The 15,785-nt window shown below is 37.4% G+C and overlaps 4 protein-coding genes across 7 annotated transcripts; 2 read left to right on the plus strand and 2 right to left on the minus strand.

Annotated features, from left to right (window-relative positions):
- Nucleotides 1-581: 581 nt before the first annotated feature.
- Nucleotides 582-1,632, minus strand: LOC126619919 (uncharacterized). 2 transcript variants are annotated; one of them, XM_050288361.1, is made up of 3 exons: nt 1,052-1,632; nt 897-966; nt 582-801 (listed from the first exon to the last, which is right to left on the minus strand). In XM_050288361.1, the coding sequence occupies exons 1-3, from the start codon at nt 1,487-1,489 to the stop codon at nt 665-667; spliced, it is 645 nt and encodes a 214-aa protein (XP_050144318.1). In that variant the 5' UTR covers nt 1,490-1,632; the 3' UTR covers nt 582-664. The 2 variants fall into 2 exon arrangements, with proteins under 2 accessions (XP_050144318.1, XP_050144317.1); XM_050288360.1 differs by having other exon boundaries at nt 582-808; nt 898-966; nt 1,052-1,631.
- A 2,559-nt stretch (nt 1,633-4,191) lies between these two features.
- On the minus strand, nt 4,192-6,751 carry LOC126619908 (uncharacterized). 2 transcript variants are annotated; one of them, XM_050288346.1, is made up of 7 exons: nt 6,077-6,751; nt 5,866-5,946; nt 5,696-5,770; nt 5,358-5,402; nt 5,185-5,274; nt 4,973-5,074; nt 4,192-4,563 (listed from the first exon to the last, which is right to left on the minus strand). In XM_050288346.1, exons 1-7 carry the CDS (start codon nt 6,707-6,709, stop codon nt 4,384-4,386), a joined length of 1,206 nt encoding a protein of 401 aa, XP_050144303.1. In that variant the 5' UTR covers nt 6,710-6,751; the 3' UTR covers nt 4,192-4,383. The 2 variants fall into 2 exon arrangements, with proteins under 2 accessions (XP_050144303.1, XP_050144304.1); XM_050288347.1 differs by lacking the exon at nt 4,973-5,074.
- A 1,773-nt stretch (nt 6,752-8,524) lies between these two features.
- LOC126619904 (serine/threonine-protein kinase AtPK2/AtPK19-like) lies at nt 8,525-12,760 on the plus strand. Its single transcript, XM_050288339.1, has 7 exons — nt 8,525-8,728; nt 9,640-10,578; nt 10,789-10,871; nt 10,957-11,077; nt 11,178-11,351; nt 11,799-11,903; nt 12,277-12,760. Exons 2-7 carry the CDS (start codon nt 9,913-9,915, stop codon nt 12,562-12,564), a joined length of 1,437 nt encoding a protein of 478 aa, XP_050144296.1. The 5' UTR covers nt 8,525-8,728; nt 9,640-9,912; the 3' UTR covers nt 12,565-12,760.
- Nucleotides 12,761-13,075: 315 nt separating this feature from the next.
- LOC126619903 (serine/threonine-protein kinase STN8, chloroplastic-like) lies at nt 13,076-15,509 on the plus strand. 2 transcript variants are annotated; one of them, XM_050288336.1, is made up of 5 exons: nt 13,077-13,692; nt 13,953-14,126; nt 14,275-14,679; nt 14,823-15,186; nt 15,282-15,509. In XM_050288336.1, the coding sequence occupies exons 1-4, from the start codon at nt 13,114-13,116 to the stop codon at nt 15,168-15,170; spliced, it is 1,506 nt and encodes a 501-aa protein (XP_050144293.1). In that variant the 5' UTR covers nt 13,077-13,113; the 3' UTR covers nt 15,171-15,186; nt 15,282-15,509. The 2 variants fall into 2 exon arrangements, with proteins under 2 accessions (XP_050144295.1, XP_050144293.1); XM_050288338.1 differs by lacking the exon at nt 15,282-15,509 and having other exon boundaries at nt 13,076-13,692; nt 14,743-14,891.
- Nucleotides 15,510-15,785: the final 276 nt, after the last annotated feature.

Consider the following 15,785-nt stretch of genomic DNA (forward strand, 5'->3'; position numbering starts at 1 on the left):
CAAGGCTATAAATTATGGGTAGTTAAACGTGGTTCAGTTTGATTTGATTTGACACTAAAAATATAACCGCATCGCCTAACATTCAACTATTCAATTTGGTTCAATTTTGATCAGTAATAATTGAAACTGGAACCATACCATTTTTCATTTGATTTGGTTCAATAGGTTTTCGACACATCAATAAAAGCATCCAACATTTCAACATTTTTAATTTTCTCAACATCCACACATTTTAGTTAGATCAAAAGATTAAGTTTTCAAACATAAAAATTTCATCTTGTTAATCAGGATTAAGTTTCAATTAAATATAATCTCATAATAGCAAACGATTTATTCTTTACAATCTCACATAAGTATATATACAAACAAATACGTATTGTTAAATAGTGATCACAACTTATATTTTTGTTTTATCACACTAAGTGAGGTTGACTGTATAAATCCTAAAACATCATAAGGCTCGGTTTTGCACCACTGCGCTCGACTAGATGACATAAACATTTGAAAAACAGTTGAAATTTATGAATATATGAAGTTATGAACTATAAGTATATCTTCCAAGCACTAACATACCAAGAACATTAAAACATAATGAGGTATTATATTATTATGAAAACGAATAAAATTCAAATAAAAATTCACAAACCAAAACCCTATAAAATTATCACTTCTCTGTTTTCTCTGTAACGATTTCGGAACTGGACGCAGCACAACTCTCTGGCCTCTGCGGTGAGTTTTCATCCACAGATTCCTCCATTTCCTCCTCCGCTTCCTCTTCCCCTTCCGCTTCCTCTTCCGCTTCCACTTCCTGATCAACAAAATAATGAAAACGAATTAAAAACAATAATTAATTTCAAATCTGATAGAAAATTAAGAAAAATCGAGATTATGGTTTACCTGCGACGGCCATTCTGCGGCCTTCTTTTCTTTCTCCTTCTCCCTGAGCGATCGAATCGGCGACACTCTCTGTTCCGAAACACTCAAAATTAAATCAAAATTGAAGGAACAAAAAAGGGAATGAAAAAGTGTTTGAAATTCAATCGGAGCTTACGATTGATCGAACATGGAGCTGGTTCAATCGGTAAATCCGATCGAGCTCGATCTCCAGCATCCTCTGAATCTGCCCTCTGTTTTCGAGCTCCTTCGTCTGCATTTCCATCATCAGATCCCTCTCCTTGAGCATCTTCTCCGTCCTCTCTCTGTCCGATTTCATCCTCTCCATCTTCTTCCTGATCGCGCTCAGCTCCTCCGCCAGCGACGCGTCCATCGCCTCAATCTTCACCGGAGTCACATATACCGGACGGTTCTCCTTGTTCGAATCATCCCCAACGCCAATCAATTGCTGTACCGGCTTGATTTTGACATCGGAGTTTGTCGGAGTCGCCGGAGCGTTCTTCAGCTGGAGCGGCGTCCGGCCGCTTCTAGGCCGAACAATCTGGTTCCCGGCAATTCCGGCAATCCCGGCAACAGGAGATTGAAGCGCCTGCATTGCTTTGGTGGATGCGTGAAAGATGCTATGCCAGTTGAGGTTGTTATACTTGAGAGGAGAGAGAGAGCAAGAGGGAATTGTAGAGAGAGAGAGAGAGTGTGTTTGAATTTGAAAGTGGAGAGGCGCAAAGTGCTAACGGCTACAATTTTTATTTGCGTTCAGAAAGTTTATTTATAAACAAGCTCCAGATTCCAACGATGATTATTGGCTATTGTATTAACACAATTGGCTATTATATTAACACTTAATAAATTGTTGAATAAACATCACATACTTAATACACCCTATATTTACTTTTTCAATTATTAATTATTTTAATAAACCTCACATACTTTCCTATAATACCCTTACACCCCACATTCTTAATATACACCTTACATTTTCTACATGCACCCCATATTTTCTATACACCCCACATTTCTCAAATCTTATAAAGTTTTTAATTTGGACAAAAAATGCGACTAGAATTTTGACAAAAGATGCCGCCTAAGATTTAAAGCATATGTGGGTTGTTTTCAATTCCACCATTAAAACCTATGTCGTCTGTTTTTAATATTTGGTGGTAAATTTACGTGTTTAATTCTTTATGTAATCCATGTGATCCCTAAAAGATGAATACGAACATAGAAGCTTGAATAACGCATCAAAACAAGATTAAATAATTATTGATGTCGTCAAAATCACTAAAACAATAAAAAATATGAAGTCTTACCTCATGTGAAGCGTCTGAAACATTGATTTCACGTTTCATTCATCAAAAATAATTTTTCTCAATCAATATGTTTATAGTTTCATTTGTTAGGGTTTTGTTCAACAATGGAGGATCGGATGAGTTTTGATAGTTGAATAAGTTAAATAATACATTAAAAGTGGTTTGGGGTGTATATAGAATTTTTTAATTTTTTTAACCTAATAAGGTCAAAATTGTCATTGCATGGTAGGGTAGGGTAAATAAGTCATTTAATATTAAATTTTAATATGAGGTGCATTCAACATTTTATGGGGTGCTAATATAAAAAGCCATGATTATTTTATGGAAAATTTTATTTGGACTTAGTTATCTTATCTCTACACTCAACTAACAAGTTTTATCTACCAAACTTCTAAGTTTGCCCTTAAATAAATAAGAATAAGAAAAGAAAAGAAAATAAATATTGGTGTTTGTTATATCTACACCCCATAACTTCAAAACTGGCACATTAGTGCACTTCTTCATTATTTCCGGCAAAACCCACCCAAATAACATCAAAATATTATCTCGTGTTCATCAACGAGTCAGCTTGCTAGAAACCCTTATTAGCCCTCATTTATAGTTTCAGCGTAAGTTTTCAACTAATATGTTTCCTTGTTTGAGCCATTATCTGGGAGTTGGCTAATTGCATAAATTATTAACACTAACAAGTCAGTCTGCTAGAAACCATTGTTGCTATCTCTTCTAAATAGACACTGACATGGAAGCTTTTTTTCTCATATTACATGAATTTGTTTCATGTCCAACGAATTGGTAAAATGTTTTCTCCGTTGAAATTATAAATGAGGGCCGCTAAGGGTTTCTAGCAACAATGGTTTCTAGCAAGCTTTCTTGTTGATGAACTCAGAAGAATATTTTGTTGTCATTTGAGTGTGTTTTGCATGAAATAATGGAGGAGTGCAGATGTATGTCATTTTTTTGAGTTACTAGGTGTAGAGATAAAAGCACCAATGTTTATTTTTTTTTATTTTCTTATTCCTATTTATTTAAGAGCAAACTTAAAAATTTAATAAAGAATTTTTTTTAGTTGGATGTAGAAAAAGGATAGTTATGTCGATTTGCGTGCCAATCAATTACGAAAGACATGCTCATGGCGGGACCCGCACACTCATTATGTCCTACCAGATAACGACACGTAATAAATATTCTGTTTGGTATTATGGAGATGGCGATATTAAATTGGAAGCTTCATTGGATAAAAGATAAAAGGCGGTAAAAATTTCAACTGTTTCAACCCTAATTAAGGTTTTTCTCTGGTACATGTCACGGATTTCAAGAGTACTAATTCACAGTTTGACTGATCCACTGGTTCATAGATTTTTCAATATGTCAAGAACACGATCCAATACATCAATTATGTTATGAATGTAGGTGTACCAGATCATATTTCCCGCATACTGAAAAATTTTCCCACTGATTATCTGCTGAAGTTGAATGATTTTAAATGGGAGGTAGATTGTCTGCCCTCTTGTTTGGGTGCCCTTCCCATCTCCTCCTATTTGTGCGGTCACGGTTAAGCCACGTCAACATTTTATATTCTTATTATTTTTTATCTTATTATCTCTATAAAAATAATCAAAATAAAATATTGACGTGGCTTAACCGTGACTGCACAAAATAGGAAGAGATGAGAAGGCAGACAATCTGCCTCCTTTTAAATGATCAATTTGAATTTCTACTAATGAGTTGATCATAAAAAAGGAAGATACATGGTCGGGATTGCAGGGCCATCCAATAACAAAGTAGTCGGGATTGTAGGGCCGTCCAATAAGAAAGTTGTCACGAGTGGAGCTGAATTAACCAATTTGTAAGAGAGAGGAGGGGCCAAAGGAGGAAGCATGTTTCTCCGATACGCGAGCTAATTCCACTTGTAGACAAATCGTGGTTCGATGTGTGTACGCGTATCTCTTTTGGTGTTTTTAATACATTATGTATGTGTATCAGATTGTGATTTGCTGATAAACAATGTTCGAATTGAAATATGAACATGTACCACATAGAGGTCTCTGATCCTATGATGACTAAAACAACACGACATTTTATGTTGATATTTTTCATATATGAATGCACTGCAATAGATAAACCTACTCCAATCTATGTATATATCTACAAGAAGGCAACAAAGAACCTTGAGGATAAGAACTCAGAAGTAATCCATTGGGAGGTCCCAATCATCATTGGTCTTGCTTTTCCTGGAATCGAACTTCTGGTTACCAAAATTTCTTCTTCTTGTATGCTTATCCGATCTTACGGGTCTTTCAAAGTCGGAATATTCATCGAGATCATCTATGGAGGTTGCAACATTTCGGCTGTCCAAGAAACCCTATGGTCACATAAATCCAAATGTCAGTTTCCGTTATTTTACATGTAAACAATCTCACTGGACTAGATCCATTCATGATTTGATAGAAGCCCCAATTACTGACATATTAGGGCCGTGGAAGGGGCCGAACGGCACAGTTATGGAACAGAAGTAAAAGGGAACCAAGGTGCAGTAAGAAACAAATTTCTGTGGTTAAACATGTATGTGCCCAAGAAATGGATTAAAATGTCTAGCATGAACAATGGCCGCAATTCCTTTTCGATTTACCATACTTGAAACAACAGCGAGTAATGCTTAAAAGGCAAACTATGATGGTAGGTAAACTTTCATTTGCAGGCATAACACTAAGTTGCAAATAAAGCAAACTACAAATCAAGACTAGTGGTTTTATTGTGCAGCTAAGAAGCACCTTGGTCAGCCTGTGTATGCGTGAAGCTGCAGCTTCATGCACAATGACGGCATCAGAGACAACTTCCAGCACGTCCTCAACAAACAACGCATAGGTACTCACCTATAATTAGCTGGAATTAAGCTTTGCAAGTAGAATGTTTTCAAAAAAAATCCCTAGACATGCAAGCCAATTCTAGTACCATTAATGCGAAAAATTTCCATTTCACCTACCAAACTTGATGGGATATAGGAAATTCCAAATGAATCAAATTCAAGGGATTCTACAGCCCCTGAATTGACGTTAAAACTGTACCCCCGCACCTAGAAATGGCGCATGAAACAAGTTAGATGATTGAGGAATAGGAAAATAAGTATGAAGACATTAGAGCAATATAGAGACACACCTTTCCAATAGTTCGTCTGCCTGGTGTTATAACTTGGTATCCTACCTAGCAAAATCACAACTTAAGAACTCAAATGGTAAAAATTGATACTAAAAGATATTGAACAAGGTACATGGTACACCGAACACCTACGTATAGTGATCAAATTACCATTTAATAAAATAAGCTATCCTTGAACACATTAACTTAAGCTTTGGTGATGCAGAAAACTAAGCTAAACATGCAGAGAGAAAAAACAAAAAAAAAACATAGAATACACTCCCATTTGGAAAGAAAGAGACAAGAGTGGAAGCTCTTATCAAGCATATACACATATGTCACAGGGAGACAGAACATACCAACGTTTCCAGTCCAACAATCTTAAATTCGTCTTCAATCACACTCTCGTCCTCAACAAGCACAACATCACCAACCTGCAAAGAAGAACAAATTGAACACCTTTTCCATAAGAGAATAACGTTCATAGAGTACAAGCATGAAATACATACATGTTCCAAGCACAATGTACCTGGGTAATATCATCGAGAAGAAAACGTTCGAAATCCCCCGAAAGCAAGTTCCGTCTTACTTCTACAAACATTACCATCCACTGCAGAAAAAAGGAAAGATTTCTAAGTTTAACTTACTAAAGCAAGCAAAAATTTTCACAAACTGGCAGCAAATTAATCAAGCTAGCAACTTTTACCACAGAATACGAAATTCGAAAGTTTGATACTTACAGAGTTGGTATTGACCCAAAGCTGCGAGACAAATCCCAAGCTGAGCGCACTTCGGATACTGATAACTTGCTTCGCAAGAATATTGGACCTCCTCATCACCTGTCTCCCTTTTCTCAGCCCAACTTTTTCATCAATGTGCTTCAAATTCTCCTCCTTCTCCAACGCATCACCATCCGTACCCTCAATTCGAACCCGATTCTCCTCTTTTACGCTCTCGTTGCTCTTCCGATTTCGCTTATCCTCCCCCGAACCGGCCTCCGATTCCAATAAATTTTCCGAACCCAATGAAGCATTGGATTCCTCCCTGGGGTCAATCCCATTTCGCGTTACTGATTCAATTGATTCTGTTTCGAGGTCGAAGAGGTTTTCCCCTTTCTCCTTAAACCCTAACTCGGCCGGAATCCCAAAGTCAACTTTCGGATTCTCGCTGGCCCTTCTGCTGAGGAACAAAGACCTCCCATTTCTGGAATTTGTGATTTCTGAATTCGCGAAATTTGATAGCTTAGAACAATTTGGGGTGTAAAAGTTGGGGTGCGGTTGGATTTGGGGGCTCCAATTGGTTCTGGTAAACCCTAATTTTGGAGATTTTGTGAGCGGAAAAGAAAGGGGGCTGGAGGGAAGACACTCGCACATGGTCAACTCAAACTGTCGACTGCAACGGAATCAGTTGGGATTAAGGTGTGACTGAAGACGAAGTCGTTTTGTAGGCAAAGGAAACGCCAAGTCGTTTGTTATGTTCTTCACTTCCATTTTTTATTTTCACTTATTTATAGACTAAAACACTTCAATTTTGGGATTGTTTGATAAATAATTCATATTTTAGTTATACAAAAAAGAAAAGCCGAAAATCAAAATAGAATGCTACAATTGTTAATTTTTAAATTTTGATTTGATTTTATTAAGTTTTTCAGTCTTTTCAAAAAACGTGAAAACAAAATTTGGAATATTGAAAATGAAATGATTATCAAATAATCTTAGTATCTCAACTTCAGTTTATGTGTTTTTGTTTTTCAAAAGTTGCTTGATTCAAAATGAAAGAAGCGATATGAGATCATATGATGAAAAACGATTTACATGTAACACATATATTGAACGATGAGAAAAAAAACGTTTTTAGATGCGCTTTCATAACATTTTCGACAAACAAACATACAAAACAAAATTAGAAGGACAAATGCTTATGCATCTTTAAGTTGCTATCTTGAATCAGTCACATTTTTACAACATTCTCCAAGTAAGTACAAATGAAAGTACAAAAAACAACACTAATCAAACGCTAAATCAGATTTATACAAAACAATAATTGATTGTTTCAAGGGAAGATTAAATTTGTAGGAACGAAAGCAAATTAGCATGATATTACCAAAAATGGTAGCTATATGTAGAAGTGTAGTAGTTTATTAACTGGTGTTGGCCACAAGGGGATGGCAAATGGGAATGCACATCTTCCCTCACAACTATTAAATGGCAAGGTTGTAAACTCCTTCAAAGTCCTCGTTTGAGTTGTACATGACTAGGTTTACGATGTTGGTTTGTATTTTGTTTTTTATTTTTTTGCTCCATGAGAGTTGTTAAGACAACTTGTTTTTTTAAAAGACGTAACTTTAATTTTTGATAGTCACGTTTGAGCTTTGAATAGCTTTTATGAAGTTCAATATGCACCATCTATTAGTATTTGAATAAAACATCTTTTCCATAAAAAAAAATAAAACCCTAAAACTTCCAACAAAAAAATTAAAAGTTCAATTCTTTACAACTAAATAAACCTAATAATTCCTACTAATTAATAAAACACTTATTGTCAACCAAAACCTTATGAAATTGCCAGTTTAACTTTCTAGTTAAAATAGAACATGAATAAGAAATATGGGGCAAAAATGTAATTTCATGGGATCTCTACAAATCAATTAAACTCCCTTAAACTCCATGAATTTATAAATCCATTAAAATCTCTAAAATTCTCAATTGTATACACCTTTTTAAAACTAAATTACATAAATTAAATAGAAAATAACACATTAATCCACACTTAACAATCGAATGAGGATCCTCTTTGTGAGGATCCAGGGATCATCCAATCACATCCATCTATCGTATATCGTGCGGCCAGTTTTGATCAGGTTCTATTTAAATTCAATTAAAAAAAATTAACAATGATTTTTTATCGCATGATGTACAATAAACGAAGGTAATTAGAGGATCTTCGAGATCCTCACAAAGAGGATCGATCAACAATCACATGATTTACAAAATAAATTTTCCTGAATGATTATGTCAATAATCTCCCTAAAAATATTAATTTTATCCGAAGCAAACCAAAACCCAATCGTAGACGCATGGTCAAAGCACGCCTTCGTGGAGCCAACAACCAATCGGAGAAGAGCATATTCCCACGAGGTTCAAAGCACCTTCAGAAAACCGGAATCAGGTGCAACTTGGCAACTCGTCCGCCAACCAATCCCCTCCCGCCACGTCGCCATCGTCAAAATTCGGAGATCCAAAAAAAATTCGTGGCTGGAAAATATAAGCGGCGACGCGTCCCCTCCGCTCCAGGATTCGTGAAAACAGCGTTTACAAAAACCTCCATTCTTTCCCTCCTCTCTCTCACCTGCTCTGTCCCTCCCTCTCCTGCTCCGTCTGCATCCTTCCCAAGTAAGCAAATCAATCTCTCTCTCTCTCTCTCTCTCTCTCTCTCTCTCTCTCTCTAATCCTTCTGGGTTTTACGTTTTCTGTTTGGTTTCTGAGAAACGGTAGGAAAGTGACAGAAAGTTTTGAGTTTTTTAGCCTGAAACAACCACCTTTTTTTAGATCTAAAGTTTCGTTTTTTCGGTTATATTAAATAATTGTGCGGTGGTTTTGGGATCTGGTAATTGTTGGGATGAATTGCTTTTATTTTGTCGTTAGAACGGCGGATTACACAATCGTAGCTTGAAATCTGAAAACTTTGGATTCCTTCATCCAATTTCGACTTCCCAGTCTGGAATTTCTGCGGTTTCGAATTCTGGGTTGCTTTTATCGTAATGCGTTTTGATTCACGCATTAATTTTGGTTCGTATTATGTATTCTTTTCGATTTAGTTTTGGTTCTGATTGTATGTTTTTTATGCACCGAATGGCATATCGAATGATTCGAATTCTCGCTAAACATTTTGGCAAACAAGTTAAGTGTTTGGGATTCCTCGATATGTTTCGAGTCGAAATTTTATTGGAGGGAAATAAATTTTGGAGGGAACAAATAGTTAATGACGTTGTTAGGATAATATGGGAAATTCCAATAAGTTTTGGAGAGAAATCAGACTTCAGCATGAAGGCTATTAACCAAACTTTTGATATAAAAACTGGAGTAGGGGTTTTGTTTGATGTGATTTATGTTATAAAGCAGGTTAAACTAAAGTCATATTTGACTTTCGGATTCTTCTATTTGAATTTTGCTATTTATTTTTCTTGTGAAGATCATGTTATCGTGTTAGTGACGCCTGTTTGTTTTTGAGTTCTTTTTGGTCTCATGGTACAAAGTTACTAACGAAGTTTGTTTTTTTTCCTTGTGTGTGGTGTTGAACTCAGATTTGACAGCCTGCTCTTCATGAATTCAAGAACTTCTGAAGCATCCGTGTTTTCCTGTAAATCGGGAAACAAGAATAACCTCTTCTTCGTCTGGATTTTGTTCTGTTTATTGCCAAAGTTCCTAGGAACCCCTTTTGCAATTGTGAACTTGGCAATTGACAGGTGTCCGTCTAGAGCACTGGCGGTTGAGACTTTTGGATAGGTAAATCGATAGCAGGGATCAATTCAAGGGTTTTTCACTGAAGTTTGCATCCCTGCTCTATACTTGAAAACATGGTTTCCTCTCAGCTACCTGGTTTAACCAAGGCCCACATGTGCAAACCAATTCAGACCCAGTTGCTTTTTTCCATGGGAACAGTGGATGCTGCAGTTTCAGATCACCTCGAGCTTGATTTTGATGATGTATTTGGCCCTCTACCAGTTCAGGCTTCAGTAGAAGTGAACGTGGCTAATTCTGCCTCGATTGAAGATGCAACTGATCTTATTTATGACGATCCAGTGGTTATTCACAACCGATCACATTCTTTGGTTGGCCCCTCATCGTTTGTAAACCAATCATTGAAGCTCAGCAAACTGACCATAAATGACACAGAAGATTCAGTGGAACTGGTAGAGTGTGTCAATGGAGACACCATCAAAGAATTTCAGGAACCTTTTATTGGCGTCGATGAAAAGCCTCTTGAAGTTATTGATGAAAACCCCATGAAGATCGAGAGTGTAGGCATTGAAGATTTTGAGGTTTTGAAAGTTGTTGGGCAGGGTGCATTTGCAAAAGTATATCAGGTGAGGAAGAAGGGGACATCAGAAATATATGCAATGAAGGTCATGCGAAAGGACAAGATCATGGAGAAGAATCATGCCGAATACATGAAAGCTGAGAGGGATATTTTAACAAAAATTGATCATCCATTCATTATCCAACTTAGATACTCATTTCAGGTATTTACTGCCCGGCTCTGGAAGTATTTATTCCTATTTACCTTTTTCTGATCTGCTTTTCTATATGAGACTTACGAGAATCCATGTTGGTAAAAAAAAAAAGTATCTTTCAAAACATACTATCAATTGAGATATTTCAACCCAATGTGCTGGTTTGGTGACTTTCTTAATGATGACTAGACTACTAACTTAGTTTAATTTGTTATGCAGACCAAATATAGACTATATCTTGTGCTGGATTTCGTTAATGGTGGTCACCTCTTCTTTCAGCTCTATCACCATGGCCTTTTTAGGTACCTTTTGTCTCGACCTCCAATATTTTTTTTATTTATAAGCTCAAATATGCAGACACTTAATACTAGTTTTTCTTATTTTCAGAGAGGAGCTGGGACGAATATATGCTGCTGAGATTGTTTCTGCGGTTGCTCACCTCCATGCAAATGGAATAATGCATAGGGATCTTAAACCTGAAAATATCCTTTTGGATGCAGATGGCCACGTATATATCTCTCTCCACCTCCCTCTCTCCATGTTATTGTTCTGATTAATCGCTCCCTATGAAGTCTAACTGACGTCATGATCACTGGTTTATTAAACAGGCCATGTTGACTGATTTTGGTCTTGCGAAGCAACTTGAAGAGAACACAAGATCTAATTCTATGTGTGGAACCGTAGAATACATGCCACCCGAAATAGTTCTTGGAAAGGGACATGATAAGGCTGCAGACTGGTGGAGTGTGGGAGTCCTATTGTTTGAGATGCTTACTGGAAAGGTTTGCATTTTATTCATTTTCTTCTTATAGATCACGATGATATAGAGAGAATTTCTTCATGGTCAGGTGGAAATTCTGTCTAAATTTCAATTCAACAATCATTATATTCTTGTAGATATGACAAAAATTATTATAATGGAAGGCCATTGTTTGTGAAATTTGTTTTTATTAGGTGGGGATCCATGTTTGTTTCTTATGCTAATTGTCATATTGTCTGTATGTACTGTTTATGTTGGACATCTCATCCACGATGAATAAACTTCTGCGAAAAATGAAAATGAAGAAAAATATTTTGTTTGTTAATTGGGTAACCCACGCACAGAAATGCACTTTAGGAATTGTGTCCTTATTTTTTATGTCAATATGGATCTTAGAAGTTGGAGCATTTGTTCTATGGCTAATAGCATCAAACATGAAATTAATTTATCATTGCTCTTGCTTTTGCAGCCTCCTTTTACTGGGAACAGGGAGAAAATTCAGCAGAAGATAGTTAAGGAAAAGATCAAGTTGCCTTCCTTTTTGTCAAGTGAAGCACATTCACTGTTGAAAGCGGTATATATTCATCTACCCCGATCAACCCTTTTTCTGGATAGTTTCAGCTTTTGTATGAGATTACTTACTGCAACAATAAGACGGAGCTTCCTTCGTATGGATTACTTACTGCTACTATGTGACGGGGTTTCCTTCTATGTTAATCTATGTATTGAATCTAGAATATTATGAGCCATCACTTTAAGTAGAACCCAATAGTTTCAAAATGAAGATGATGGCTACTTTGGATATGAAAAGATTAATGCCTTTTGTTTTTGTTTAGTCGGTGGTTGGGAACGTCAATGCTGATCCTCGAGTCTTTCTTTTGAGCCTTTTTCAATTGATGTTTTTAGTTAACTATGAGAGAACTGACTTTGCCTGGTTATGTTTTCAGCTGCTGCAGAAGGATCCAACCAAGCGCCTCGGTCGTGAACCTTTGGGGAGTGAGGACATCAAGCGCCACAAATGGTTCAAGCCAATAAACTGGAAAAAACTGGAGGCTCGGCAAATCCAACCAAGCTTTCGCCCAGATGTTGCCGGGAGGCACTGCATCGCCAATTTTGATAAGTGCTGGACCGACATGTCAGTTGTGGATTCCCCAGCCGCTAGCCCGAATGCTGCTGGAAACCCCTTCACAGGCTTCAGTTATGTTAGGCCGGTCTCCTCTTTTCTCCAGAAGTAGACGACATTCGCTAGCGTGCGTTGTCCCAAGATGCAAGTTTTTCGACCTTTCTTATCCTTTCCCTTGTAGAATCTTCTTAACTATGAACTTATGTAAGTTGCTTGAAAGCAGCATCCGGGAGAGAGATTTCCTTAAGCAGTCCTCTCTTGAGATTACACAAATATGAAATCTTTGCAGACACATTTCATTTGCTGAATTCTGAATTCTGAATGTTAGCATTTTACTTTTTATTTAAATTTGTGAGATATTATGGTAATATCGTAAAATAACATATAAAAAGAATTATTATTAATGTTCCAAAATAATCATCTAACTCTCGATAGACGACTACAAATCGTCATCAGGAGCCAATTTTCTTACAGCAATGTTCTTTTCTCATGTTTTCTCTTATTTTCCAAATTTTTTGTGCATTTTCGGAAGCAAATTTCACATGTGGATAAATCAGAGTACACGTGTCAAAATGTCAGCCTTTGCTGACGCTTGTACTAGTTCTCCAACAAAACAAAAAGTACACACTAGACAACATAACCTCTACAACAAACTACAAGCATGGCCTATCTGCACTCTCCAAGTCTGTCCACACGTAAACACAACCCTAAGCCTGCATGCTTCCCTCCTTCAAAACCCTCTTCACTTCACAATCTCTGCTGCTTCACAACCCAACTCAGAATCTCCCCTCACAGATGCAATGCATTCTTCGGCGAAATCCCTGAAAATCTTATGGAAACTACCCTCCATTTGGACCAATTTCCTCCTCTGCAATATGGTTTCATGCAGTTTGAGAGAATTACAGAGGAGCTGTCAGAAACACAGAAATGGGGTTTCCTTGTTTTTGCTGGGATTACTTGGATATACTTGACCGCAAGGCCGGGGATTCTCATTGGCGCCATTGATGCATACCTTCTTGCTCCTCTGCAGTTGGGGTTGGATAGTTTGACTGGGAGGAGGAGGTTGAAAAGGACGGGTTTTGTGATCGGGGAAAAATTGGGAGAAGGGTCTTTCGGTGTGGTTTATTCCGGGGCAGTTGTTCCGAAGAATGTGAATGTCGAGGAGACTGTGCAGAGGAGAGGAAGGGGGAGGGCTCCACAGTTGGATGAGAGGTTTAAGGAGAAGGTCATCCTCAAGAAGGTAAGTAGGTTATTCCGTGATTTATCATGGTATGATATTACTACTTACGGTTTTGGGAAATATGCACAAATAGAACCGCCTGCAGACTTTTAGTCAAAATCTAACCGGTTTTATTTTTGCATAGTTTCTAAGGTACTACAATTTTGTTAATCGTTTTCTTTTATTGGTGGCTTTGTAGATTTGACCATTACTTGTTTATTAGTGTTTTCTGTGATGTGTAAAAAGATTGATCGGACTTTTTTGGGCAAGGAAAAATGCAGGTGAAGATTGGTGTTCAAGGGGCTGAAGATTTTGGCGAATTCGAGGAGTGGTTCAATTACAGGTTGTCTAGAGCAGCACCTGAAACATGTGCTGCGTTCTTGGGAAGTTTCGTTGCTGATAAAACAAAGTCACAGTTTACAAAGGGTGGAAAGTGGCTCGTTTGGAAATTCGAGGTACTCTATGCATTCATGGATCATGAGTTCGAAAATCTAAAGCATTTTGCTCTATATTCAAATTATTTAGATAAATCCATGACAGACTGATATATATGATTATTAAGAACTCAGTGCTGTTTTACATGTGATGTTGAATCCGTGACAGGGAAACCAAAACCTTGATGATTACATGAAAGATAGGAAATTCCCTTTTAACTTAGAGTCTGTCATGTTTGGACGTGTCCTGCAAGATGTAGACTCCGTCAGACGCAGTGCATTGATCATCAAGCAAATAATGCGTCAAATTATTACTTCGCTTAAGAAAATCCATGACACAGGCATTGTTCATCGGGATGTAAAACCAGCAAACTTAGTAGTGACGAAGAAGGGACAGATCAAGCTCATAGATTTCGGGGCAGCCACTGACCTCCGGATTGGAAAGAATTATATACCAGACTGCACCCTGCTAGACCCTGACTTTTGTCCTCCTGAACTATATGTGCTCCCAGAGGACACACCAAATCTTCCTCCCGAGCCTATTGCTGCATTACTTTCTCCGATTCTTTGGCAGGTACTACACTTTCAACCCTTTATTTGTGATGCCAAACATATCAAAAGCTATGCTGCTTTGCAGGAGGTATTTGGATCAGAAAAAAGCTTGAATTCTCGTTTTAAAGCGTAGCAATGAATCAGACGTTGTGATTATTGTTGCAGCTCAACAGTCCTGATCTGTTTGATATGTATTCTGCTGGAATTATACTATTGCAAATGGCAATACCATCCTTAAGGTCTTCAGCAGGCTTAAAGAATTTCAATTCAGAGATAAAAATGGTTAAATATGACTTGAATAAATGGAAGGACTGCACTCGGTTGAGACCTGACTTGTCACTTCTTGATCTCGATTCGGGTAAAGGCTGGGATCTGGCCACAAAGCTTGTTTCCGAGAGAGGTTCTCTTAGAAGGGGGCGTTTATCAGCGGCCGCTGCTCTGAGGCATCCTTATTTCTTGTTAGCTGGTGACCAGGCAGCTGCAGTTCTTTCAAAACTAAGTTTTACCAAATAGTGAACTACTTCAAGATGTAAGTACATGCATTTGCCTGAGTAATTGTAGTTGGTTCATTACTTCTCGGGACGTGCCAATATCTTATTTTATTTCCCTCTCCTTTTGTTACAGCAACTCAAGAATGGAGAGGCTCACAGATATGCAAGGGGTTGCCTGCTCAGTATATGAATGCTGTCATTTTTGCAACGAGTGAGCTAAGCTCTTCGCTTCCAGTTTACCACGCCATCGAATGCAAATTAGAGTTTTATAAATGTTTTCCGTCACCGATGATACTATAGCAGAGGAGGTTTACACACATCCCCTAAACCCTACTTTGTTAATCCACTTTAAATTCATTAATACTCTCCCTATGAAAAAGCTCATTTAGTCCGTGAACAAATAAATAACAGTAAATTGTTCATGATCAACTCAAAAATTACAGCTTGCAAGTCCATGTCCATGATTTTCATGTGATCATGAAGAGCTTAAAACATGTTATACTAACTTCTTGATACAATGAAAAATAAACGAAAGCAGCTAGATAAACACATGAACATCTTCCAAAGAATCATAAGTGCAGCAAGTGACCCCAGAAGGGCTAGTCCCTTGCACCAGTAGCGCATTGCTGATGGAGAA

Source organism: Malus sylvestris, chromosome 4 (assembly GCF_916048215.2).
Source record: "Malus sylvestris chromosome 4, drMalSylv7.2, whole genome shotgun sequence".
NCBI lineage: Eukaryota > Viridiplantae > Streptophyta > Magnoliopsida > Rosales > Rosaceae > Malus > Malus sylvestris.